This window comes from Esox lucius, chromosome 24, assembly GCF_011004845.1.
Source record: "Esox lucius isolate fEsoLuc1 chromosome 24, fEsoLuc1.pri, whole genome shotgun sequence".
Lineage (NCBI taxonomy): Eukaryota > Metazoa > Chordata > Actinopteri > Esociformes > Esocidae > Esox > Esox lucius.
In genome coordinates this window covers 17,651,135-17,674,289 of record NC_047592.1, presented here as the reverse complement: position 1 = coordinate 17,674,289, position 23,155 = coordinate 17,651,135, and the positions used below count along the sequence as shown (strand labels likewise).

Here is a 23,155-nt window from a genome sequence, read left to right as displayed (position 1 = left end):
TCCATATAAGTCATCACACACTTAAGCCATTTCTTACCTCCCGGTCCCTTATCTTGTAGGGGTGGGTATTGGCAAGTACCTTGCGATATGATATATATCACATTTCACATGTTACCATTCAATATATCACAATATCACAACTGAATCACGATACTTACTAAAGTGCTAAAAAAAACTCATAATATTAGGCTATAAATCTCAAGACATACCTTATCATTTATAAAAATGTGTATGTGGAGTAAATCTTTTGGCAGATGCAGGACAACATCGCGATCAAGTGATAACGTTGTGAGCGAAGCAAATTACTGCTTCTTGGCTAGCTAGTGAAAGTGACAGCTTGTTGCTACACAAAACATCTGCGAGCAGAAAACTTTAGTGTGACAGACTAAATAAACCGGACAATTAGTTGTATAGTTAGCAATGGCATTTTCCACATTTGAATGAAATCGGAAGAAACGCGAGAACCAACTAGTCAGCTGGTTACACAGATACTGCAACGCTTTCCATTACAAGACTGAGCAAGCAACCATTCGAGCTCCGCAGCTGATGTGCTTGTCTATCAAGTTATCACGACAGGGTTGCTGTTGTCATCAAAAAGATATTAACTAGAATACACAGCATAAAGTATGGACAACACAAAACTTATAGCCAGAGTTTCTTACCTCGACATCATTATCTCTTTAAAGAGCAAGACGTTTCTAACCTCGTATCACCAAACAACACAGAAACAATCTCTTCTAACTTAAAAAGTAGTCGCCGCTTTGGCACTAACAGTCAAAATGACAGCGTACCCTTTTTTGGTTTCTTATTAATGACGACATCCATGGATCAGGTGGATTTTGGGATATAAACACAACTATAATTGTTACAGAAACACACCCGCTGAGTGACTTCTGTCGACAGCCTAATAAATAAACATTGATTCTAGACATCAGAATATCAATAGAATATTGTGGGAAAAAAGATTTTGGTTTTCCATTACACCGTTTTTATTGGCACAGCACTGTAATCTTGTGTCTCTGTGTTTGTATGAGTCACAACAATATTATTTAGCTATTCAGCTCTCTCTCTGTTTTCTTTCTTTTTTATTTTGCTGTATGTCACTGTCTCTCTAACGCCCCATCTCTATCACTTTCTCGCTGCCTGTCTCTAGGTGAGCTACTACTTCCCTCTGAAGACGTTGTGGCGTTCCTTCTTTGCTGCGCTGGTGGCGGCCTTCGTACTCCGCTCGATCAACCCGTTTGGTAACAGCCGACTGGTCCTGTTCTACGTGGAGTACCACACCCCCTGGTACCTGTTTGAGCTGATTCCCTTCATCCTGCTGGGGGTGTTCGGGGGCCTCTGGGGGGCCTTCTTCATCAAGGCCAACATCGCGTGGTGCCGGAGGAGGAAGTCGACCCGCTTTGGGAAGTACCCCGTCCTGGAGGTGATCTTCGTGGCGGCCATCACGGCCGTGGTGGCGTTCCCCAACCCATACACGCGGCAGAACACTAGCGAGCTGATTAAAGAGCTGTTCACCGACTGCGGACCGCTGGAGTCCTCCCAGCTGTGCCAATACAGGAGTCAGATGAACGGCAGTAAGGCGTTTGTGGACGCCTCGCCCAACAAGCCGGCGGGGCCTGGGGTGTACGCCGCCATGTGGCAGCTGTGCCTGGCGCTCATCTTCAAGATCATCATGACCATCTTCACTTTCGGACTCAAGGTAAGGCAGGGCCGAGGTCAGGTTCTTTCTATGTAATGTCCCCCTGACGACATTCAATTGAATCCAAATATACCTTCTTTTTTTTTCAATTGGGAAAAGTTAGAGGAATTAACCTGAGTCACTTTGTTGGGACTAGTTCTAAGTTGGTAGTTCTGGTGTGCCCCCCCAGGTTCCGGCGGGTCTGTTCATTCCCAGTATGGCCATTGGGGCCATTGCTGGGCGCATCGTTGGCATCGCCGTGGAACAGCTGGCGTACTACCACCACGACTGGTTGGTGTTCAGGGAGTGGTGTGAGGTTGGCACCGACTGCATCACCCCTGGTCTGTACGCCATGGTGGGGGCTGCTGCCTGTCTGGGTGAGTTACCATGACTTAGTGTCTGTCTGACTGAGTTACCATGACTTAGTCTGTCTGACTGAGTTACAATGACTTAGTGTCTCTCTGAGTTAGTCTTACTGGGGCCACAAACGTAATGTTTGGGGAGTTACGACTCATTTTCTGTCAGACTGAATTACACTGACTTACTGATGGTAAAAAGAAATAATAGATATAAAAATTACTCAAATAAGAGAGATTTAAAAAGTGTCCTTGGCACTGTTCTCCCAGGCGGTGCATTGCAAATCCAAGTAGAATCACAAGGTATTCTAGTAGCTGACAGGAACCGGTTTGGAATTACATTTCTTTAGTGAATCAGTAATGGAAATACACTGAGCTGTGCCAAAATAATCAAGTCTGTTGTATGGCTTTGGTTTTCTGCCATGCAACTCCTAGTAAAAATGTCCGATCGTTTTACTTGGGGGGGAAAAACAGCCTTCTCACATTTTTTATTCAACTTACCCTTTCAAATAAAAGGTAAATAATAAGGGAATCATTGTTTCGCCTTCCAGGTGGCGTGACGCGGATGACCGTGTCTCTGGTGGTCATCGTGTTTGAGCTGACCGGCGGTCTGGAGTACATCGTGCCCCTCATGGCCGCCGTCATGACCAGCAAGTGGGTGGGCGACGCATTCGGGCGCGAGGGCATCTACGAGGCACACATCCGCCTCAATGGATACCCCTTCCTGGACGCCAAGGAGGAGTTCACACACACCACGCTGGCACGAGAGGTGTGTGTGTGTGTGTGTGTGTTATTGGGGGGGGGGGGTATACTTTTTTGACCTGTGTAGACAACAACCTTGTACAAACCTTATTATGTTGGTCTGCCGTGTTGCCTGAACTTAAAACTCAGAAGTTGAAAGTTGCTTGAAACTCGTGGAAGTAGGTAGACATTTGTCTTTTCCCCTGAGGCAGTGACCCGTTTCCCTTGTGACAGGTAATGCGGCCGCAGCGTAGCGATCCGCCGTTAGCGGTGCTGACGCAGGACGACCTGACGGTGGAGGAACTTCAAGGGATTATCAACGAGACCAGCTACAACGGTTTCCCCGTCATCGTCTCCAAGGAGTCACAGAGGCTGGTGGGCTTCGCCCTGCGCAGGGACATCACCATCGCCATCGGTGAGGGGCTACTCCATTTATCTCCCTCTTCACTCGGACTGATAATCACCAAGGCTGTCGGTTTCTTGTCTTTCTATACTTCACACTCAGTCTTTCTCACTCTCAGTCTCACTTTTCTGCTTCATTCTCCGTTATTCTTTTTATTGTCGTGGAATGTGAGGTTACTTATGTTGTCTAAGTAGAAGTTGTCTGACTAACGACAGTCCACAACAATAATACTTGTCATTTTATTTTTCTGTTTCACCGTTATTGAACCAGTTAAGCCGATTGAGAACCAGTTCTCATTTAGAATGATGACCTGGCATTAAAATAATAATAGTGAGAATGCTATTTATATGAACAAGAACTACAGTAGTAATGAAAATAAAAATGAATAGAATAAATGGTAGTATGCATGGAAGGATAATGCTAATAGGTATACCATTGTTATGTGTGTGTTTTCATTGGCTATCAGTTGCTCTCTCTCACAGAGTATATCTGGTGACAGACCATCGTACAATTCATTTTTTACTACTGCTATTCAGACACTTTCAGGCTGGTCTCTCTGTGGTCAGGTTCCTGAAGCCTCTTGATAATATCACATTACTGTACCCTGCTTCCTGTCTTCCCCCTAGTTTGTAGTAACCTGGCCCAGTGACTCCTATTTGTTTTCCTACTGACTCCAGCAGCACTGCACATCTCTCCCCCCCTCCTCCATGCAGAGAACGCACGGCGGAAGCAGGAGGGCATCCTGCTGACCTCGCGGGTCTACTTCACGCAGCACGCCCCGACGCTGCCCGCCGACAGCCCGCGGCCTCTCAAGCTGCGCTCCATCCTGGACATGAGCCCGTTCACCGTCACCGACCACACGCCCATGGAGATCGTGGTGGACATCTTTCGCAAGCTCGGTCTCCGACAGTGTCTGGTGACGCACAACGGGTGAGAGGGGATTGCAGGGTTTTGGGGGCTGGTCCGATCTACCCCCGGAATGCGTTCGGTGACACGCAGTGGGTAAGATGAGACGGAGTGGTGTTGTTCAAGCTGGTCCTCTGACAGTGTCCGGTGACCCGTGCCGGAGTGAGATGAAGAAAGGGTTGGACGGGGCGATTGAAAGCGATCTCGGGACGAGAGCAACGGGGAGGGAATCGCAGCTTTAAAAATGTTTGGTTTTCTTTTGTTTTTTGGAGGGGTGGGAGAGAGGAAGAGGTCAAGAGAACACTAGGACAAAGAGTCTTCCTCTGTCTTTCCCGCCACATGCTTCTGTGTTGTCAAGCTCAGACAACGAGAAGCTCCAAAAGGCACAGTGTTAACAACCTAACTAGGAATGGACGTTGGTTATTGAGACATAGTCTTCACGCTTTCACTGTTTGCATGGACACTGGGAATCTTGGGGTTATAACCTGTTATAACCTGTGGGCTATAACCTGCATGGCCTCAGCTAAATGCTAACTGCTGGCTGCGCTGCACTCACCAATGTAACTGCAGTAATACCACTTCACAAATAACAGGTTAGGTAGGCGTGACGAAGTCACCATTATATATACTGTGGAACAGATGGGATACAGGTCAAATATCCACTTCTTTTTCAGTAGCGTCACTTTGAAAGTCAGAATGGATTGGAGTAATTCATATCAGCCAACTTGCGACTAAAACATCTCAGGAGGGATGTGTGTAGAGTTTAGAAGCTGGTAGTAGTTGACTATTGTTGTTGATGGGGTAAATGACTCTTTAGAGACACCTGACGGTTTAAATGGTTATTACAGGGTTTATAACCTAGTTTTATCTAAATCAGGGGTGTCAAACACATTTTTCCCTGAGGATTGCGTTTGGCCTTAAATTTACAGAAATGTTTTGCTATCAAAATTAGAAATTGTTTAAGAATTATTTTTTTTCAATTAGGCGATTATTTGCAAGCACAACACTGCCAAAAAACAGAACACTGCCAAAATGTAGGTGTATTATCATTGCTAACATAGTTTAGCTGCAATTTTAAAGTCTGCTGAGTTTGTTTACCGCAAAAATATATTTATTTTCACTGATGACATTTTATTTAAAAAATGGCCAGTTTGGATCTAGTATGTTTGACACTCCTGTAGTAATATTTGTTTTCAAGTGGATGTTAAGCATCTGGATAAGAGAGATGGGATGACAGCAGTCCTTTTGTTTTTAAATGTGTTTATATTATTATTCATTTTATTTTTTATTTTTTTATTTTACGTCATGTTCAGTTTTATTAAATGTATCATTAAGTATATCTGCACACATAACAACACTAACATCAAATATATCAGTGATTATTCTACGTTATTTGTCTGCAACACTTCATGCCGACGATTTCCTCCCAAACTAAGGAAGATTCTAAAACCGAAATCAAGGTTAATATAAACGAATACGATTTAGTGACTAATTATTTTCTTGAATTACTATATTGTTTGACAAGAAAAATATTCTGTTTAACTTAAATTTTTAAGCAATAATATTTCTTCAGTTCTGTCATATTAAGTAGTATTTATTTATGTGGTTTCTGTTTATCATTTATTTTATGTTATGTAAACTTAATGCTGCTGTCTCTCTGTGTGTCCGGGTGTACCCAGGATTGTGGCCTATGAGTGAGCGTGCGCGTGTGTGCGTGTTGCGTGTGCATGTGTGAGCGTATGACGGGCGGTCTTCTGAATAACAGGTGTGTGTTTGTACAGGAATGTATTGGGCATCATCACTAAGAAGAATATATTAGCGCATCTGGAGGAGCTCAAGGAACGCACGGAGCCCCTGGTGACTAGCCCCGCCCCCTGTCCCCTCCCACTTCACTGACCCCTCCCTCTTTCCCCTTTCTGCTGCTTAGGCCCACCTACCTAGGAGCAACGCATGAAATTGTGACTGACAGTTCCCGTTTCCAATAGCAGCCCACTCATCTTGCTGTATGATGTCTTCAGCTCACCCATAAATGCACTCTTTTTTTATTTTTTTGGAGGGGGGTCGGTTTTGTTAGGGTCAGTTCATCCACTTTCTCCTCACTAGATAACAAATTACCATTTCGAAACACAAGTGTCACATTGTCGCTTCTTGGTCTCCCTGTTCATTCAATACCAGGCACTGACCAGAGTTAAGTTCTAGTCTACAGGAGGCTTTTTATCACGGGTCCTGTAATGCTGGACTTTAATGGGAACTGTCATTTAAAGCTTGATTAGTTAGATCCAGCCATCTAACCGTTGCTCCGAAAGACACGCGGCATCATCCCACTAGATTCTAGTCCCTTCATTTGTAGGATGGGCTTCTTCATCCGCCATAAGAAGTCATTGTAGAATATAGCAGATCCGTACTAGCATGGATGTACCGATTGGATGTTGATCTTATTTCTCCCCACAACTGGAACATACAGCCATGTAGCCATGCCTGTGTTTCTTCTGGCCTGTTTCACTTTGCACATTGACAACATGTACACACAAACACATTAGTCCATTTCACCCTGAACGTGTCCTAGATGACCTGCTCCTTATGTAGTGAACTGCTTCTTCCACTCCCGAAATAGTGCATTGTGAAGGGAATAGAATGCCATTTTGGACACGCCCACAGTTTGAATTCAATTAATTACCGCTTATTTCTGTTGTATTTTTCTTTTTCCTTTTTTTTTACCCACCCCGCCCTACCCTACCCACCCCCCAACCGGGCCCGCGTCCGTCTCCGCCCGTCTGTGTGGCGGACCGACAGATCGACGATGTCCGACTCGACAACGCGTAGCGCCGCCGTGGCCTTAACCGATTGGCGAGTAACCGGCTGCTGCGTGGGAGCGGACCGTTGGTTGATGTGTAGTTGTTATTTTTTCCCGGGAGGGGGGCGGGGGGACGATTCGTCTACTGTTTCTTCTCCCCTCCCTCCGTAGGCCCTAGTAGAAACCCTGCTCTGACCTGTCGAGTGACCTCTGTGGTGGTGAAGTGCTGTTGGTGTGATGCTGGTGATGCTGGTGCTAGGATTGTAGTAGCTAGCGTGTGGTGGTAGCTGCAGTAGCGGTAGCTAGCTAAACCAAGCTACACCCATATCCTACACTGTAAAAACCTACCCCTCCCACACCTGACTTTGACCTCACCCCCCTCAACTATACCCCCCCTCCACCCAAAATCCGACCTCCCTCATGCACTAACCCCACCCTTCACTTTCTACAGGACCCGCTTTCAATGGGCCTTCTCAGTCGGGCCTGTAGGTCCGGGCCCTTATTCACAACATGTCTCAGAGTACGAGTGCTGGTTCGGGCTCATGTGCCAATTGTCCATGTGCTAGTATTTATTATGATCTAAAAGGCCATACTGATCCGAGATCAGCAGTCCTGCTCCGAGACTCTTAGTCTGTACTGTAGCTCTAACAGACACACAGCCTGTCCCCCTGCCCGTCTTTCAGCCCACCGCCTGTCTTACGCTCTCTCACCTGTCGCTCTTTCAGCTCACTGTCTGTTTCACTGTCTGCAGATGTCTCTTGCTAAATCTCAAACTACAGTGTCGTCATCACAGCTGAATTCAAGAGCACAACTATTAGAACAGAAACGGGTCCGTTTTAGGAAACATGGCAACGTATGGTCTCGTTGCTAATAGCGAGTGACTCTGTTCATTTCGACCCAATTTGACCTGGCTCTCAGAAAACGAGAGACGAGTGTGTACCAATGACTCCCGTGTGCTCTTGAATTAGCCTGAAACCGGCCGACCAGGCGTTCAGGAACGTTTTATCTCTTAGGAGGTGACGCGGGGTTCTTGGTAAGCCTGAGGTGTTCTGTCCTGCTCCTCCCACGGTGGTCACCTCACCTGCTCTCCCAGCAAGCGTTAAGCACACCTCCTCCTCAGGCTTTTAACGAGAATCACTGTCACCATTATCCCCTGGTTGTCACCCCCCCGGTCCCCCCTCCCCAGCAACAGTGGGACTCATGTTTCTGTTGGCATGGCTGCAGGCTCTCTATAACACTGAGGTTCACGGTGGACTGACTGGTTGAGGTGTAGCTGCCCTCCCTCTACCACCTCAGGCTACAACATGAAGCCCTGCTTCTGTAACGCCTCCAGTTGTTTTCTTATTATTGTGACCTCAGTAAGTTTCATTTTGAACTGTCATGCCACACAATAACTGGTCTTTTGACGTTTTTGTTAACGGGGTCCATGTCTTTGGTTTGTTAACGGGGCCCATCATTTTAGTTGAGATGTGTGTTATCATTGTTTGGATCGACTCCGTCTCGTATCCCCGGCCACAAACACAACCACGACTGACCGACCGTACTGGCCAACAAAAACATGTTATTCTCTCCCACACCAACCGGACTGTGCTCCTTGCCAGCTCATCCCGACTTACCCTCCTCTCTCTCTCTCTCTGTCTCTCTCTCTCCCCCCTACAGGCGTCTGCTTGGTATTATCACAAAAAAAGACATCCTACGTCATATGGCCCAGATGGCAAATCAAGACCCCGACAACATAATGTTCAACTAGTCCCCTCCTACCTGGGTCGTCACCACGGCGACGAGGAGGAGAGCGAGGAGGAGGTGATGCATCTGCTGGACGGCCGCGGCGCCACGCTATGACACCCAGCCCCCCACTGAATCCTCCTTCCCAGGGCAACCCCAGCCCCTCACACTGAACAAGACCGACTGAGCCCTCTGGTGGCCACAGGAAGGTACTGATGGAATGACTCTGAAGACATTAATGGCTGCTATGAAAGACGTTTCATCCCCCATCTACTACAGGCCGGGGAATATATTAACGCGGAATGCACTTTTTTTTCTCTGAAAAGCATCACACACACACACACATATAGAAAACACACACAAACGTACACTCATTCACACATCCCAGTCGCCACACAAGCATGCCCACTCATGCCAGTCAAGACACGGGCACTTTGTCCTCCCTCCCGTTGGCTAGCGGCCCGCCGCTGTGACCCTGACGCCCATCCGACGAGGTGAGGGGTCGGAATGATCTGCAAGGACGCGAGGACGGACCTTCAGACACCTCGAACGCTGGGGGGGCGGTCCGCCAGACTCTGCCCCCACTCGGTCCCTCCCTCCCTACCTCACACTGCCCAGCCCGTCCATCCTCGATAGTATTGTTTACCTGTGAAGTGTGTGTGACAGAGAGACAACATTATCACAAGCACCTCGACATTCCAATCAGGTTGTCATAGTAACTTGAAATGACTGTCCCAACCACCTAACGGCATCCAACCCACTATCTTATCTTATTGGCTTTCGCTCCACGGGAGATGTGAGTGTTTGCACTCTGAATTTCTATCCAAAGTGAGGACCGGTTTGAGTTTTACACCATTGAAGTGAGGAACTGTTTGCATTTTAAAAAATGTGGGTTAGGTTTAGGGTTAGAATTAGGGTTATGTTTGGGCATTTAGGATTAAGTATTGGGGGTTAATGTCAGGTTAAGTTTAGGCATACATGTGTAGGATAAGGGTTTTACCAAGTCCTCCATTTAGGATTAGGGGCTAGGAATTAGTACGAAATCTGAGTACGAAATTTCCGATCCTCACTTTGAATGCAACTCCATCGTGTGCACGTGTGTGTGCGCGGGTGTGGAATGGAGCTCAACAGGTACAAGCAAAATGAAGTCATGTGTGAGGGTGTAGTACCAGAAACAACATGTCTCTGATGTATGTGAAAACAGACAAACAGACGATCATCAGCGGAAGTGATGGGTGTATGAGCTCTGAAGGTTCACATGTGCATCCCCTTTGATCTGAGCCAGGTGAGTAACGTGGCATAGATGTGGGTGCATGTGTGCCATAGGTTGAGGAAAGACACCCAGCAACTCAACTCTTCTCCGAGGGTGGAGCTGGGCGGAGTGTGTTTAAAAAAAAAAACTATTACGTGGAAAAGTTATTCTGTGTATTCTGTAACTGGAAAAAAGTTTTTTTTTCAAGCTATTACTATTGCTACTACTTTTAGAGTATTGATAATCAAGTAATATTTTACAGCTTGTGATGAAACAAAGTAACGACTGGAAAACGGTACTCAGTTTTTTAAGTGAACAAAATAAATGACTAATATGAGCATAATGATAATATTGATTATACTGCACAGTAAACATGTCTTAAAATATTTTACTTTGCTTATTTAAGCTGTTTCAGAAAGGTAATGAACTTATGAAAGGAGCTTAAAACTTTTCTTGCATATGTCCTCCATTGTCAAGAAAAATATTTCATCAATTATTTGCATGTCTGTTAAAACCAATATAAAACCTTTTAAATCCACTTTGAGTAAGTTACTGGTTGTGTCACTGTTCCCTACATGGAACACTACTCGAAAGAAGCCCACGGGGTTCTGGTCGAAGTGGTGCACTATATAAGGAATAGGGTGGCGTTTGGAACACACTTATTGAAACAATTGATGGGACTGAAATGGCCTGAGAATTTCATACACACTCCGTTGACTAAGTGTTGTCGCATAGACATCCTCAGATGAATCCATCGACGCTGGATATGTGCGGCTGCCTATTTGTCAAAAAATATACCTATATTTGACATACAAAGCGTACAGTACACAACATAAAACTGTTTTAAACATGCCACGTGTAAATCTAGTCCCGTGAAATAAATCATACAGGACTGTTCAGGCTGATTATATTCTCACCGGTAATATGTGGTCCATCACACTGGAAGCAGTAATCTCAAAATGCGTGCGTCAGCCAAAGGAGTTCTTTTTCTCTCTTGCTTTGTTTCCACGACATTAGCATCTCGCCCGTTCAGTGAAAGCGATAGAAATATCCAAAATGGCACTCTATTCCCTGTATAGTGCCCTACTTTTTGTTACAAGATATTACGTTCAATCGGGAATAGGCTGCCATTTGGGACAAGTCTGTGTGTGTGTAGGTGGACAGGCAGGTGACTGCGTGGGTGACACAGCCATTTTTTTCTTCTGCGTTTCTATTACAGTGACCACACTGTGTCGTATTCATTTGGAAGCAACCGAAAGAAAATGACTTGAAACCGGGTAAAACGACATTGGAATTGTCCGGTATTAAAAAAAACATTTTCCGATGTCCGCTGCCCGACGATTAAAAAGGTTTACCGTCGCGTGCCCTAGTGGATACGACCCAGCTCTGGGTTAATGAAGAGCCTGACGTCAGTTAACCCCGTGGTGTCGCCTAACAATGTTCTCTTCATAGCTGTTGCGGTTTTTGTTTTTTTATTTATGGTAGTTGTGTAGAGTTGTACATTATGAAGAATTTCTGTATGATTAAATTGATAGTTTGATTGTACATTTAAAACAAAAAAATGTAAAGAAACATTGTTTTAAATTAAACATTTGAAAATTGCTAAAAAGCTATGTCTCACTGTTTTCTTTAGTGATATTTGGAACACTTAACCATGATTCTGATATTCACTTTAGGGTTGGACCCCTCAGTTACTGTTTGAATTTGAAGTCACTCTGGTTGATCCGTAAGTCAATCAAAATGTAATCAGGTGTAGGCAACTACATTCAGCTGCGGGACAGTTGTTTTGATCAGGAGACTAGAACCCAATTCTACATTTGTTCACTGAAATTCGACCATAACTAAGCCCAAAAAAATTGTAATTGGACAGAATGTCTTCCTTTATTGCAATCAGTCATCACAAATGGATACAGGTAATTTCTTTTAACAAAATAAATCTACACTTTACCGAAAACTTTGTGTGGCTAAAAGAATAAAGCCGGAGCTGGTTTTGGACCTTGGGGTGGCTGTTGCCGAACCCACAGTGAAGAAGAAATACTGTGAGGGGGGAGCACTTAGTTGATGAACCAAGAGGGAAGAAACTGTGCCACCCAGACTTACAAATCAATCTTTGTGAGGGCCTCCTTTCCTGTGAGAGTTGGGAGCAGTACAAAGACATCCTTAGAAGCCACTTTTCACTCTGTTCTCTCTCACATTAGCTTACTAGAACTGTGGTTCTCAAACAGTTCCTAGGAAACTTTCACCTGAATCAACTTAAAGCCCAACTATAAAGCCCTTGACTGCTTAATTCAAATCAGTTAGTTCAGGGCTACGACAAAATTGAGATGACAGAGGGTCCCTGGGTTGTTTAACAAACCAATGCAGAAGAGAACCGTTGACGCTCTGTCAGTCACTGACCTGAGCCTTGGTTTCCATTCACGTGTCTGTGTCCGCCTGGCTTCTTAAAACCCACTCAGTTATTTCTACGTCAGTGTCTCTCTGAGAACAAAGAGTGCGCTATATTCACAGAAGCCGATTGGTATGCTTAGGTTAATGCATTGCCCTGCTTAAAATGTTCCTTCAAAGAGTGATCTTAAACGCTGCCGTAACTATGGGTACAAGAACAAAATGTCTGCCTTTTGTTCTCTTGTACAGTTAGAACCGGCGACGCTGATTGGCGGACCATATCAGGGATGCTGAGGTGCCGCTGGTCTCTAAGAACAGAAGGGAGGGGTGATGGAGTGACAGAGACCGAAAGAGAGAGAGAGGGAGGCTAAGAAAGGAACATAAGGCTTTGTTACAGCACCAGTAAAACCAACCCAAGAGGCCATGATGACACAGCAGACATTTTATTTTCACTACAAAACCAGAAAAAGAAGAGCCATCTCATGAGCATCGTTTAAAGCAGAGCAACATCCAACCCCGACCCCTTCCCTCCTCTACCTGGACTAACAAGCATTTCACATGCAGCAGAACGGAGCACTGTAGCCTCTTGCTGAACTATGCACAGAAGGGAGGAAGGCCGAAGTCAGACAATCGAGATCCAATTAAAACGAGATCAGAAACTTAGGCTGGGATCCAATCAAACCCACCGTAGCAATGTTTGCACAGTTTCTGCATGACCCATGTTTCTCCAAGGGCCACACACACACACTTCTAATTCTGGAAACGACAAGCGCCCCGTGAAGGGTGGTAGGTTATTCCATGACCAGTCTAAGTTCACTTGACCATTAGGAAAAGAGCTGGTGTGTAAATACTGCATTGTGGGTTTAATTGAATTAGAGCCCTTACTTAACATTAAAAAGAAACAGGTGGAAAATGAAGAGTGCACACCAAGAAACAATGTGGACCATATAAAGAAGGCAAGATGGTAAAACATCTAACATCTAGGATGTTGTGCATGATCAAAACCCCACAGCGGGTCAACATAATAATAATAATATAATAAATGTTTATAAATCTATCAATTAACCACCTATAAAAGGGCTATAGTGGTTACGCAATAATTAATGAAATGTATCGCAGACCAGAAGGCCTGAAACAACTAGGTCTTCCATCTTCCACTGAAATGTTACCCTTGGTGAAGTAGTTCAATCGTTACAGAGGTTACATTATATCACTCTATATAGCTCACTGACACTGAGATATACAGTACATCAGTCTATACAACCGACTTAGAGAGTTGAAACTGAGAAAAATTTATATACCACACTTTCAAATTATTTTCTGTTTTCTTTCTGAAGAGTCCAGCATGCATTTGAACTATAGCATGATCCTGAAATCTCAGGCTGAGATCTGTTTGTTGGTTGTAACAGTGGAGGGAGGATGGCCAGGTATTTCTAAGCTGAAACAAAAGCATCTGTAGTCTGCTTAGTAACAGTGATTGCACAACATCAGCTTAGAGAGCTCATTTATGAATTTATCATAAAACGAAATACTGGAACAAAATAAAACTATGATCAGGATATTCCTCAATCCATTTAGGGAATGGTTGAATCAAATAACAAAACAGCTCTTTTTCTCTGCTTACTAATGCTTACAAATGAAATGGCCCTGTACAATTCTTTATACTTACGCATCTCCCCTATTGATAATCGCCTCCAGTCCCACAATACATTCAACATGAAGATCCTTAAGCACAAATGAAATGTTCTGTCAAGTGGATTTATTATAATCTGGACTAGATTATAATAATGTAATCCAGCGACGGATTTATGTACGTAGCTAGGTTCCAGTTTCAAACTAGCCCGGTTGTAAAGTAAAACAGAACGACCTTTTCTTGACTTTGTCTATGTCTGAGGGTGAGAAGGGTGTGGAGAATGCATAGGACAGGATGGTTCATCCCTACCCGGGAGCGTTTTTGTTTTATCCCTGTTGTTGTTTTTTTTTGTTGTTTACACATGGCTTTCGTAGATCACCTGACCAGGGTGTAACTTAGTAGTAACCTCTGCCTCCGGTTTTGGCTCCTCCACCGCCACGGCCTCCAGCTCTGACGCCGACTCCACCTCTTCCGCCGGTTTCGGCTCCTGCTCGGAACCCAGCTCCTGTCGCTCCTCCTCCTTTAGGTGCAGCGGAGCGGGTGGAGATGCGGGAGTGGCCGTGGCCTCGGTCAACGCTGGGGCCTCCATGGGCAGTGGGGGGTGGATGGACACCTGGATGGCGATGTGCTGGGGCTGCTCGTGCAGCGACGCGTCATCCGAATCCGCCGCCGGGGATCCCGAACGCTCCCGCTCCCGGAGGACGGTGAAGACGTCGCCGCCGGCGCCCGCCCCGACCAGGGCCCCTTGCACCAGGCCTGCCCGGCATCCCGACGCCCCGTCCAAGTGATGACCCTCCGGGGCCTGGCGGACGAAGGTGTGCCTCATCTCCTCCACGCCCACCACCTCCAGGATCTCCTCCATGAAGGTGCGGCAGTTCATGATGAGGGGGGGCAGCGGGATGCTGCGGGCCAGCTCCTCGATGTAGCGGGCGAACTCCATGGTCTTGAACTGGGTCACCTTGGCCAGCTCCAGGGTCTTGGCCGACGTGATGATGGGAATCCGCTTGGCGATCTCAAACGCCTTCTGGAGCTTCAGAGAGAAAGAGAACATCAGGCTTTACTGGAACTGGAAACATTCAGCATATTATTTCCCTGAAACTCAAACATACAGTAGCGCCGGTCCGCCCTCCCATCGCAGCTCGCTCGAGTCAACATCAAAACGAGCTCCGAAAAAGAAGACAGATTTGGAGTGCCTTCGCAAAGAAGAGTGGGCAAACACACCCGAAAACGACCAAAAAAACCGAAACAAGCGTGCGTGTCACTCTCACATACAGACGGGAACGGCGGCACGAACCTTCTCGGCGCCCTCGGTGCGGAAGAAGTCGTTGATGGCCTTCTCGGTCTTCTTCAGGTGGCTGCTCATCATGCAGAGGCGCGTGACGTTGAGGATCATGATGATGGTGAAGGTGGCCAGGCAGACCACCACGTAGTAGGCCCCCAGGTCGCCGTTGTGCAGGACCACCCGCATGGTCACCGTGCAGTTGGCGCTGCCGTGCACGTTGGACGCCACGCACGTGTACTTGCCGCGGTCGGCGAACCGGATGCCGGTGATGTTGAGGACGCCGTCGTCCGTTAGCAGCCACTTGCCACCTTCGGGGGGGGGGGGGGGGGGGGGTCGAAAGGGGGAGAGTCGTTTAGAGGAGAGACATTGGTCATACCTGCAGGAGACAGACTCCCACACCTATGAGTAGAAATAAAACCTGTGAACTAACCCCTATCCAGTCATAATACTTCCACCTTGTCAAAGGACACTATATTTAGCGCCGCTCATGAGTCAAGGCTTACCTGCAGGTGTCTTGATAATAGAGAAAAGCAGTGAGTCATTGTTTCCTGCGACAGACCAGCCACTGCTTTCCAATTCTTCAAAGATTGTTTTTGTTGCTTCGATATGATCTGCCCCTATATAATGTATACCTACCTGGGAGAGTAGCTCTGGTTCTCTTGACTTCACAATACTCCACACAATTGGTTCCTCAAACTGTTGTCATTACTGAAACCTTTAGGATTTATCTGGGCAGTGTCTTAAATCATGTACATTGACCAGATGATTCTCTCACCCAGAGCAACTTCCAGCAGTGAGTACATTTCTTATATACAGTTGCCTAATTTCTCAACCAGATCCAGATTTTCAAAATGACAGAAAACAAACACAGATCCTGAAGTTCCACTAAAAAGTGCCACCAGTATGACAATGAATGAAAAACACTGGCTTCCTCTTCTCAAGGGGCTCTGTATGACAGTACCCTGACCAGAGAACAGGGTGCCACAGTCTGTGTCTTCCGTTTTCCAAGTGGTTGTGGTGTTGATTAACGACAGAGACTGTCTTGAGTGGAAAAGCCCCCCACCAGATAACATGTCAGTGTGCAAGCACAGGGGAGTAACCTTGTAACACTGACTACCACAGCTTCAGCTGCTGGCACCACATCTACACCGGTGTGTCTTGGTGCACCCAACTGATCAAGAAGCTCTTTGTTCATTCAAACGTGTATCAAACCGTACCACCATTCTGTCACAGCATTATGCATTACCTGCCATTAATTGAGACTATGAGACCATGGATGGATGATTGTGTGCCTCTCTTATCCTGAGTAGGTGGCCGATTCAGGGAGAGAGAAGGTGACTCCGGATGCCTGAGAAGTGTTGTGCTTCAGACTGACTGAATGAATAGCCCAGTGTCGTGTAGCGCGCGGACACAGACGCTCACTCACACCATCAGTCCTCCAGTCAGTTGAGTCTGTTGAAAAGCTCAATGGGTTCAGGAAATGAAGCTGGGCACCAGGCATCCATTTATCTCAAAGTGATTTCTTTAAGGGTCACTATGAAGTGCGTGTGAGAGAGTATATTGCAAAGCTGAGCGGTTGGTAATTTACAGACTTACTAAGCTATACAGAGTCATTCAGGTCTTATGATTTGTTTATAGTTTTGCAATTAAATAACAATATGCTAATTCCAGGAATTAAACTGCGCACAGGGACATTCAAAGTCAAACAAGCTGAACTTTAACCAGGCGAAACAACCTCTGACAACCTCATGTCCTTCTCACGTGCCAGGTAATGGGCCCTCTAGGCAGCGGTTTAACTAGGCTGTGGTGCTCCAGAGCACGTTCAGACAGGCCTGTCCAACATGAAAACCACACTGTTCTGTTAGAAATAGGTTGGAATGCTGTCTCTTTCCAGTCTGCCCCATCCAGCTTTGTAAATGAATGAGGAGTGTGTCCGGTATCTACAGACTTCGCACTGACGTGACCACCAATCTGCCTAGGAGTAGCCTATAGCAGATACATTACAACTAAGAGATTGACAACTAAGGCGTCTTCAGGGGCATAGGAGCCAAGGTACAGCAATACATTAATGGTAAATATACCACTAAACTTGTTGAGGGACACTTCCCCCGCCTGCTTGGCTCATTTACAAACTGACAGTGAGAAAAACAGCAACAGAAAAACCCCTGCGGTATGACTCACTGCACCAGAAAAGAATTGTAGATGGCAACAAAGTTTAAGTGAAGTGTGTGACTGTTAATAAACGTTGATGTTTAAACAAAACTGATAAAAGCTTCCTGATAAGCTTCCTCCTGGTTAGAAACATTAGTCGGCTGGTTGGCTCGTTAGATTTACAGTTCAGTCAGGCTAGCCATTACTGTAAAATTCTTGGCAACTGACAGCGAACTATCCCGAGCAACAAATGCTGAATGTCCTCCAGAGATCATATCACTTCCATCACTGAAAACATATTTAATGCATATTTTACCAGGTAAATTGACTGAGTGACCTGGGGAATAGTACCAGGGCAAGGAGAGGGAATAAATGAGCCGATTGGAAGCTGGGGGTGATTAGGTAGTTATGTTGGTATGAGGGAGTGATTGAACATTTAGCCAGGACAGCAGGGTAAACATCTCTCACACTTAAGTGCTATTGGCTCTTCATTGACCAGAGTCCGTACACTCACTGGACCCATCCAACATCCCATTGAACAGGCCTAGATGGCATCCTATTATGGGTCATGGCGGTCTGTTCCACAGGTAAAGGCTTTTAGGTTGAATTCTCTATCGTGGCATGAGAGCGACATGAACGGACCGGCAGAGAGAGGCCTTGTAACAACATGTAACAACCTCTTCATGCCCATACAGCTAAGATCAACGGTCATCACGTGAATCAATGACTTGTCTTTATGACAGACGCTCACAGAAGAAAGGGGATCATGTCAAGGCGACAGGGTGTATCCCGTAACGTGTTACAGTCGTGCATTCAGGCAGCCGTGGTGAAGACACGCAGCGTGTTGCTGATCCTTAGGACAGTGCGACTGGTAGACACGTTACACTCAGTTTGAATCAACACGGGAACGCAGACCGGCCCTACCACCAGCCCCACATAAGAGAAGTGAAAGGAACAGTCATGGGGCGACGGCGCAACGATCTGTCCCCAGACAAACGGATACGCAGCACATCATGTCCAGCTGCTCGAAGCCTGATTAGACTGGAGCAGAGGTACCGGGATTTGAGCGGTTCCTCTTTCCCAGGGGGCCTAGCGCTCTAAGCCGCTGCCTGACGTACACACATCCTGCTGAAGTGTGACCCCAACGCCCTTTAAACACCCTCCTCTGCTTTTAGATGGAAACCAAAAGACCAGACAGCACGGACGGTGAGCAATGCCTCGCCGAGCTCAGAGTTAACAGACTGAACATCTATCATTACATGACTCAGTATGAAGCTGCTGTCGTCAGAGGCTGGCTAGTGGAGTGGGCAGGTGAAACCCAGGCTAGCCAAGTTTTACTGGGCAATACTGCTAAACTCTCGCCCCTTTGTGTTTGCCTGTGCAGAAACTGTACTAGTCCGGCAATCCTTCTGAACAAGGGCACATTTGGTGACTTGGCCAAAGGGTTTAAGTGTACAAAATAGTTTTCCCCTCTTTCCGTAACATTATGTTTGGGATGCGAAATCTATATTGAGATGAGGTTGTTTAGTCAATGAGTCGGACCGATTCCATCTTGCTTGAAAGGATTCCATGGCCTGGCCAGTGGGCTTCCTTTCCTACAGTGAAGACAATCTTCTATACCGGCTCAGGGCTTCCAGTCAATGTGACCGGCACCATTTTATTTTTCCCTGGACATTTGAGAATCACAAGGGACATAGCAATATGAACTAATTAAAATGAAATGAAGATGCTCAGTTTAAAGTCAATCCAAAAACCAGGGAGGCACCAGACCTAGTGTTCCTGTATCGGGGTGATTTTAGGGCTAGCCCCGAGTGTTTTGAATTGGGGTGATTTCAGGGTTAGCCCTGAGTGTTTTGTGAGCTGGACATTAACTCAGCGGGTGTTATGAAATGTGCGCAACGGGAGATGAGTGCTTCATTTTCACAGCTCACACTTCGTTTCAATGACACAGGGTTGTTTGGCATATCAGCAGTGAATCTTGGCCAGCTTAAAGTCAACTAGAGCTGTGGGGAAATCCAAACTGCCCAACCCCATCATGAATCTTGCATTGCACATTAGCCTGCTTATGTTTTCCTCCTGAAGATGGGATTGAGGCAGTCTTTATTTGGTTTTTAGAGATAATCCCCTCTATGTGGGCATGCTGTAAATTGGGATAATTAGGCAATCTTTAACATTGTTTCCCAGTTAAGGTACACTTTACTAAAGTCCCTTCTGAGGACTTGCCTGAAGACAGACATTTTGGAAACTTCACAATTCTTCCATACAATTTGGCCAGCAGCTAATCATTTGTTCAGTTTTTAAAAAATTTGTATCAATCACAAACCCTGACAGACTGGTTCTGTGATGCTGAATTAGGGTGCGTATGTTAAATAATACATTTTGATTTCACACCTCGTCGTGTTACACACATGTAGAACTATAAAGTAACCAATTCAAAAAAGCTTTCAGATTAAAATTTCAAATATACGGGAAAGATCCCATTCCAAAACACTGTTCCATGAATTACATTTTATTAAGTCTTTATCTGTGTTTAATGAGAAACTACATTTGTATCATGTCCTCGAAAAAAACTCTTCACATTTAAAAGCCCTAGTAAAATGTGTTATGGCCAATATCAGACTCACTCCTACAGCCCGGAGTATTCTACGCATTGCCACCTAACATGTAAATTGACAACTATCTACAGTTACAGTATGTACTGGCTGTGACGCTTGAAGGCCAATGTTTTGGAACAGGAGCGGCCTTGCCAGCTGGTCTGGTTTGCCTTCATTATATCATAAACAAACCTTTAATGCAGGGTTATATATTCCATCAGCCTGCTGGGTTGGCATTTCACCATTACATTAACCACATTTTCTAGTCTGTTATAATACAGCACCGTCATCAGTGTATGAGGTCACTAATCAATGTAACCATCCTTTTAACAAACCCCCCCCCCCCTTTTCTCTCCCTCTCCATGTTCCCAGTGTCATTCAGCCCTCCCCTCTAGGTTGATCACTGCACACAAATGGGACTTTTGGCCATCCAGACACTTACATTTAAAGGGATTTAGTCTGGTTCAGGAGGACTGAAGCTATTTTTATTCTAGCTTGCTTTTTCCCCATGGCTGTCCTTGACATCTATTACACGTCACCATGTGAATTTAAATGAGTCATTTCTTTATTCCTTATTGTCAGCATTACATTTCAACCTGACACGGACAGTTGAAGTTGGTGTTAAAAACCTAAGCGTTAGGAGGCTAACGCCACATTGACAAATGTATGCATAACAATCTTGACTTACTTGTCTCAGTATCCAGCAGGTCTCCATGGGAGTTAAACCATCGTATATTCGGGACAGGGTCTCCGGTGACGTTGCAATCAATCAGCGCACAGTTGCCCTCGCGAGCGATGATCTGGCTTACTGTTGAGAACGCCAGGGGGACAAATCCACCATCTGCTACAGTCACGTTTTCTGTGCCGTTTCCATTGGAAACCGCCGATAAGGCACTGGCGGTGTGTAGGTTGATAACAGACAGTAGGAAGCTCAAAGCGTAGCAGCTTTCCTGATTCATTTTTCGTTTCTTCCTGACGGTCGTTTTCACCCAGGGAGAATTTGTCATGCCACTCGCGTCTTCATGCTTAACACATAGCTGGCTATCTCCTGTTAGCGGTAATGGAAGGCAATTTGGTATCCGGCTCTGAATCTTGGAACATTCCACTGGAAGAGAAAAACAAGGACTTTAAAATGATTTTTCTTGGAAAATCTCCCAATGTTTTGTTTGTTGTCTGTTTTTTGGTGGGGGCTTTAATTATTTATTAACACAGAAGTGGTAACGAAAGCCCAGGTAGTTCTTATTCAAGCCAGTAGGCCGGATTTAAGCCCATGCTGCAGCAGTACATGTGCACCAGAGGAAGCAGCTTGACCCCAGGACCACCCTAGTCTACGGCCCGGCACACCTGATTTAATAGTGAATAAATAGCGCCCCTTTTTACATTGATCTTAATGCTCTATGTTACTGTTTGTGTATCAGCACTGGCACATTCAAAAATTAGACTGTGCGCACTGCTCATTACTGGAACATTAAAATACGTCACCAATCGTAGTTTGAAAACTAGTCTGGGCTATAGTGCTAAATGCAAGACGTCGTTTGTATCGCAATTCGCCATTACTGAAGCTTAGTTCCAGTATGTAGATGTACATTTAGTCATCTGGTCTTAGAATCAGATGTGCCAGAATTAAAAATAATATAAACGTATGTGGAGACAAGACGAGAGACTCGGGAAACTCTAATTAGAGAGTAGTGATGCAAAACCAAAAAGTGAAGGGAGTCCCGTCACAATTTTGCATGACGTTTTTGGATGATCTTGACTCCTCTGACCAAATATTCTAAAATAATTTAAGGAAAACACAGAACATGAAATTAAATGGTTTTACTATTAGAACGCCAAAAATGTAGCACTGACGTCACCTTGTGCAGAAGAATTGTTGGTTACATCAATTGTTACAACATAACTACAGTACACAGCTATCAAATAGCGGGTGCAATTTCACTTAACAGCATTTCTAATTATTTTTTATATTTTATTAGGGGCCTAGAGTACTGTCTGCATTCGGTTTTGATGTATTAATATTAGTTAGCCAAATCAGTACGTGTATGTAGTACTCTAATATGAAAAGCATCCTTGGTTATGAAACTACATTTGCATATTGCGCACAACCCATCTAGATTCTGAATGGAAAATAGCGGATATTGGACATGCAATTTACAGCAGCTAGCTACTACTGTTGCTGTAGCTAACGCTGAGTCTGGAAAAGGCACAATGGTTTGCGGCTAGCCAATGTAGCCAGCTTGCTAGCTAGCTTCTTTGATATACCTTACAGACAGGGTTATATAAAAGCGAAAGTAAGCTATGAAATATATTTCGTTAACTTGAAAAATGTCGAATACATTAACGGATTGTCTTAGAGGAAAAATAGACAAAGAACATACTGAGTAGTTGCAGTACAGTAGTTGTCAACCTACTAGGGATTAGCCACCCGTCAATTGCTATCTTTGTCGCCGTTACCTCGCTCAAAAACGTTTACAAACAAATTTGATCTGCTGGCATACATGATAACCGTCCACTACATATGTTCACAGATGTTTCAAAATATATTAAATAGAGATCGAAGTCTACCTTTTTATGTGTTTCGGCCGCTGCTTCATTCCGCTATTTCTTCGACGTCCTCATCTCTCCTCTCTCTTGCTCAATGCCTTAACTGGCCGCTTAACACAACAACATTCGTTGGTTGCTAGCGCTGCTGCATTCAGGTCAGCTTCCCTACCCTAGTCAAATTACCAGTAGGCAGAAAGGAGCAAGAAAGTAGGTCGGTCATCTGAGCAATATGCTCACACGTCACAGCCCACCTTTAAAACTGTTTTTTTGCTGCAATTAACGAAAAGGGAAAAAACACACCATCCCTTCTTGATTCAGAAAACACTGAACAAAATTGGAGATATACAGTACCGTGCAAAATTCTTAGGTCACCTGAAAAAATTTTTTGAAGCTATTAATCTGGCCAATAAATGTCTCTCGTTAAAACACAAATTAGAATAGAAGTAAACATTAAGTACATACAAATTAATTTCTTGTGTTGAATTTCTACTACATTAACTAATTTAACTACATTTGAGAGGACTTCAGTTCCCCACATGTACACATAGATTACACAAACACTTAGACTGGGCATACTGTTGTGGCAAACAAAAGTTTATAAAGATTAGGTGGAAAATAAACCTGAGTTATCTTAATTCCCCCATACTAAACATTTTAGAAGCACCATTTTTAATCCAAAGGTTTCCACAAAACAAGGAATCTACCTGA

General features: G+C 45.0%; 2 protein-coding genes across 10 annotated transcripts in view; one reads left to right on the top strand and one right to left on the bottom strand.

The window, feature by feature from the left end:
- clcn3 (chloride channel 3) overlaps positions 1–10,396 on the top strand; it is a 34,527-nt gene extending 24,131 nt beyond the window's left edge. For 6 of the 9 annotated variants that reach the window (XM_029117411.2, XM_010898428.4, XM_029117410.2 and 3 more), the window contains 7 exons: positions 1,154–1,702; positions 1,872–2,058; positions 2,589–2,806; positions 3,013–3,193; positions 3,895–4,111; positions 5,869–5,944; positions 8,541–10,396. In XM_029117411.2, coding sequence (XP_028973244.2) covers positions 1,154–1,702; positions 1,872–2,058; positions 2,589–2,806; positions 3,013–3,193; positions 3,895–4,111; positions 5,869–5,944; positions 8,541–8,723 — 1,611 coding nt within the window. In that variant the 3' untranslated portion in view covers positions 8,724–10,396. Of the gene's footprint in view, positions 1–1,153; positions 1,703–1,871; positions 2,059–2,588; positions 2,807–3,012; positions 3,194–3,894; positions 4,112–5,868; positions 5,945–6,880; positions 6,935–8,540 lie in introns of all 9 variants that reach the window. The other 3 variants (XM_029117409.2, XM_020043377.3, XM_029117408.2) reach the window with 2 other exon arrangements.
- Positions 10,397–12,669: 2,273 nt separating this feature from the next.
- mfap3l (microfibril associated protein 3 like) lies at positions 12,670–22,708 on the bottom strand. Its single transcript, XM_010898423.4, has 4 exons — positions 22,469–22,708; positions 20,592–21,008; positions 15,171–15,466; positions 12,670–14,906 (listed from the first exon to the last, which is right to left on the bottom strand). The coding sequence occupies exons 2-4, from the start codon at positions 20,908–20,910 to the stop codon at positions 14,232–14,234; spliced, it is 1,290 nt and encodes a 429-aa protein (XP_010896725.1). The 5' UTR covers positions 20,911–21,008; positions 22,469–22,708; the 3' UTR covers positions 12,670–14,231.
- Positions 22,709–23,155: the final 447 nt, after the last annotated feature.

Bases quoted from the DNA above. Each gene is read 5' to 3' on its own strand.
- mfap3l (XM_010898423.4), bottom strand. From the start codon at position 20,910: ATGACAAATTCTCCCTGGGTGAAAACGACCGTCAGGAAGAAACGAAAA. The intron at 15,467-20,591 runs GTAAGTCAAGAT...CCCCCCCCGAAG, and splicing joins CCTGCTGGATACTGAGACAA to GTGGCAAGTGGCTGCTAACG. The intron at 14,907-15,170 runs GTTCGTGCCGCC...TTCTCTCTGAAG, and splicing joins GCACCGAGGGCGCCGAGAAG to CTCCAGAAGGCGTTTGAGAT.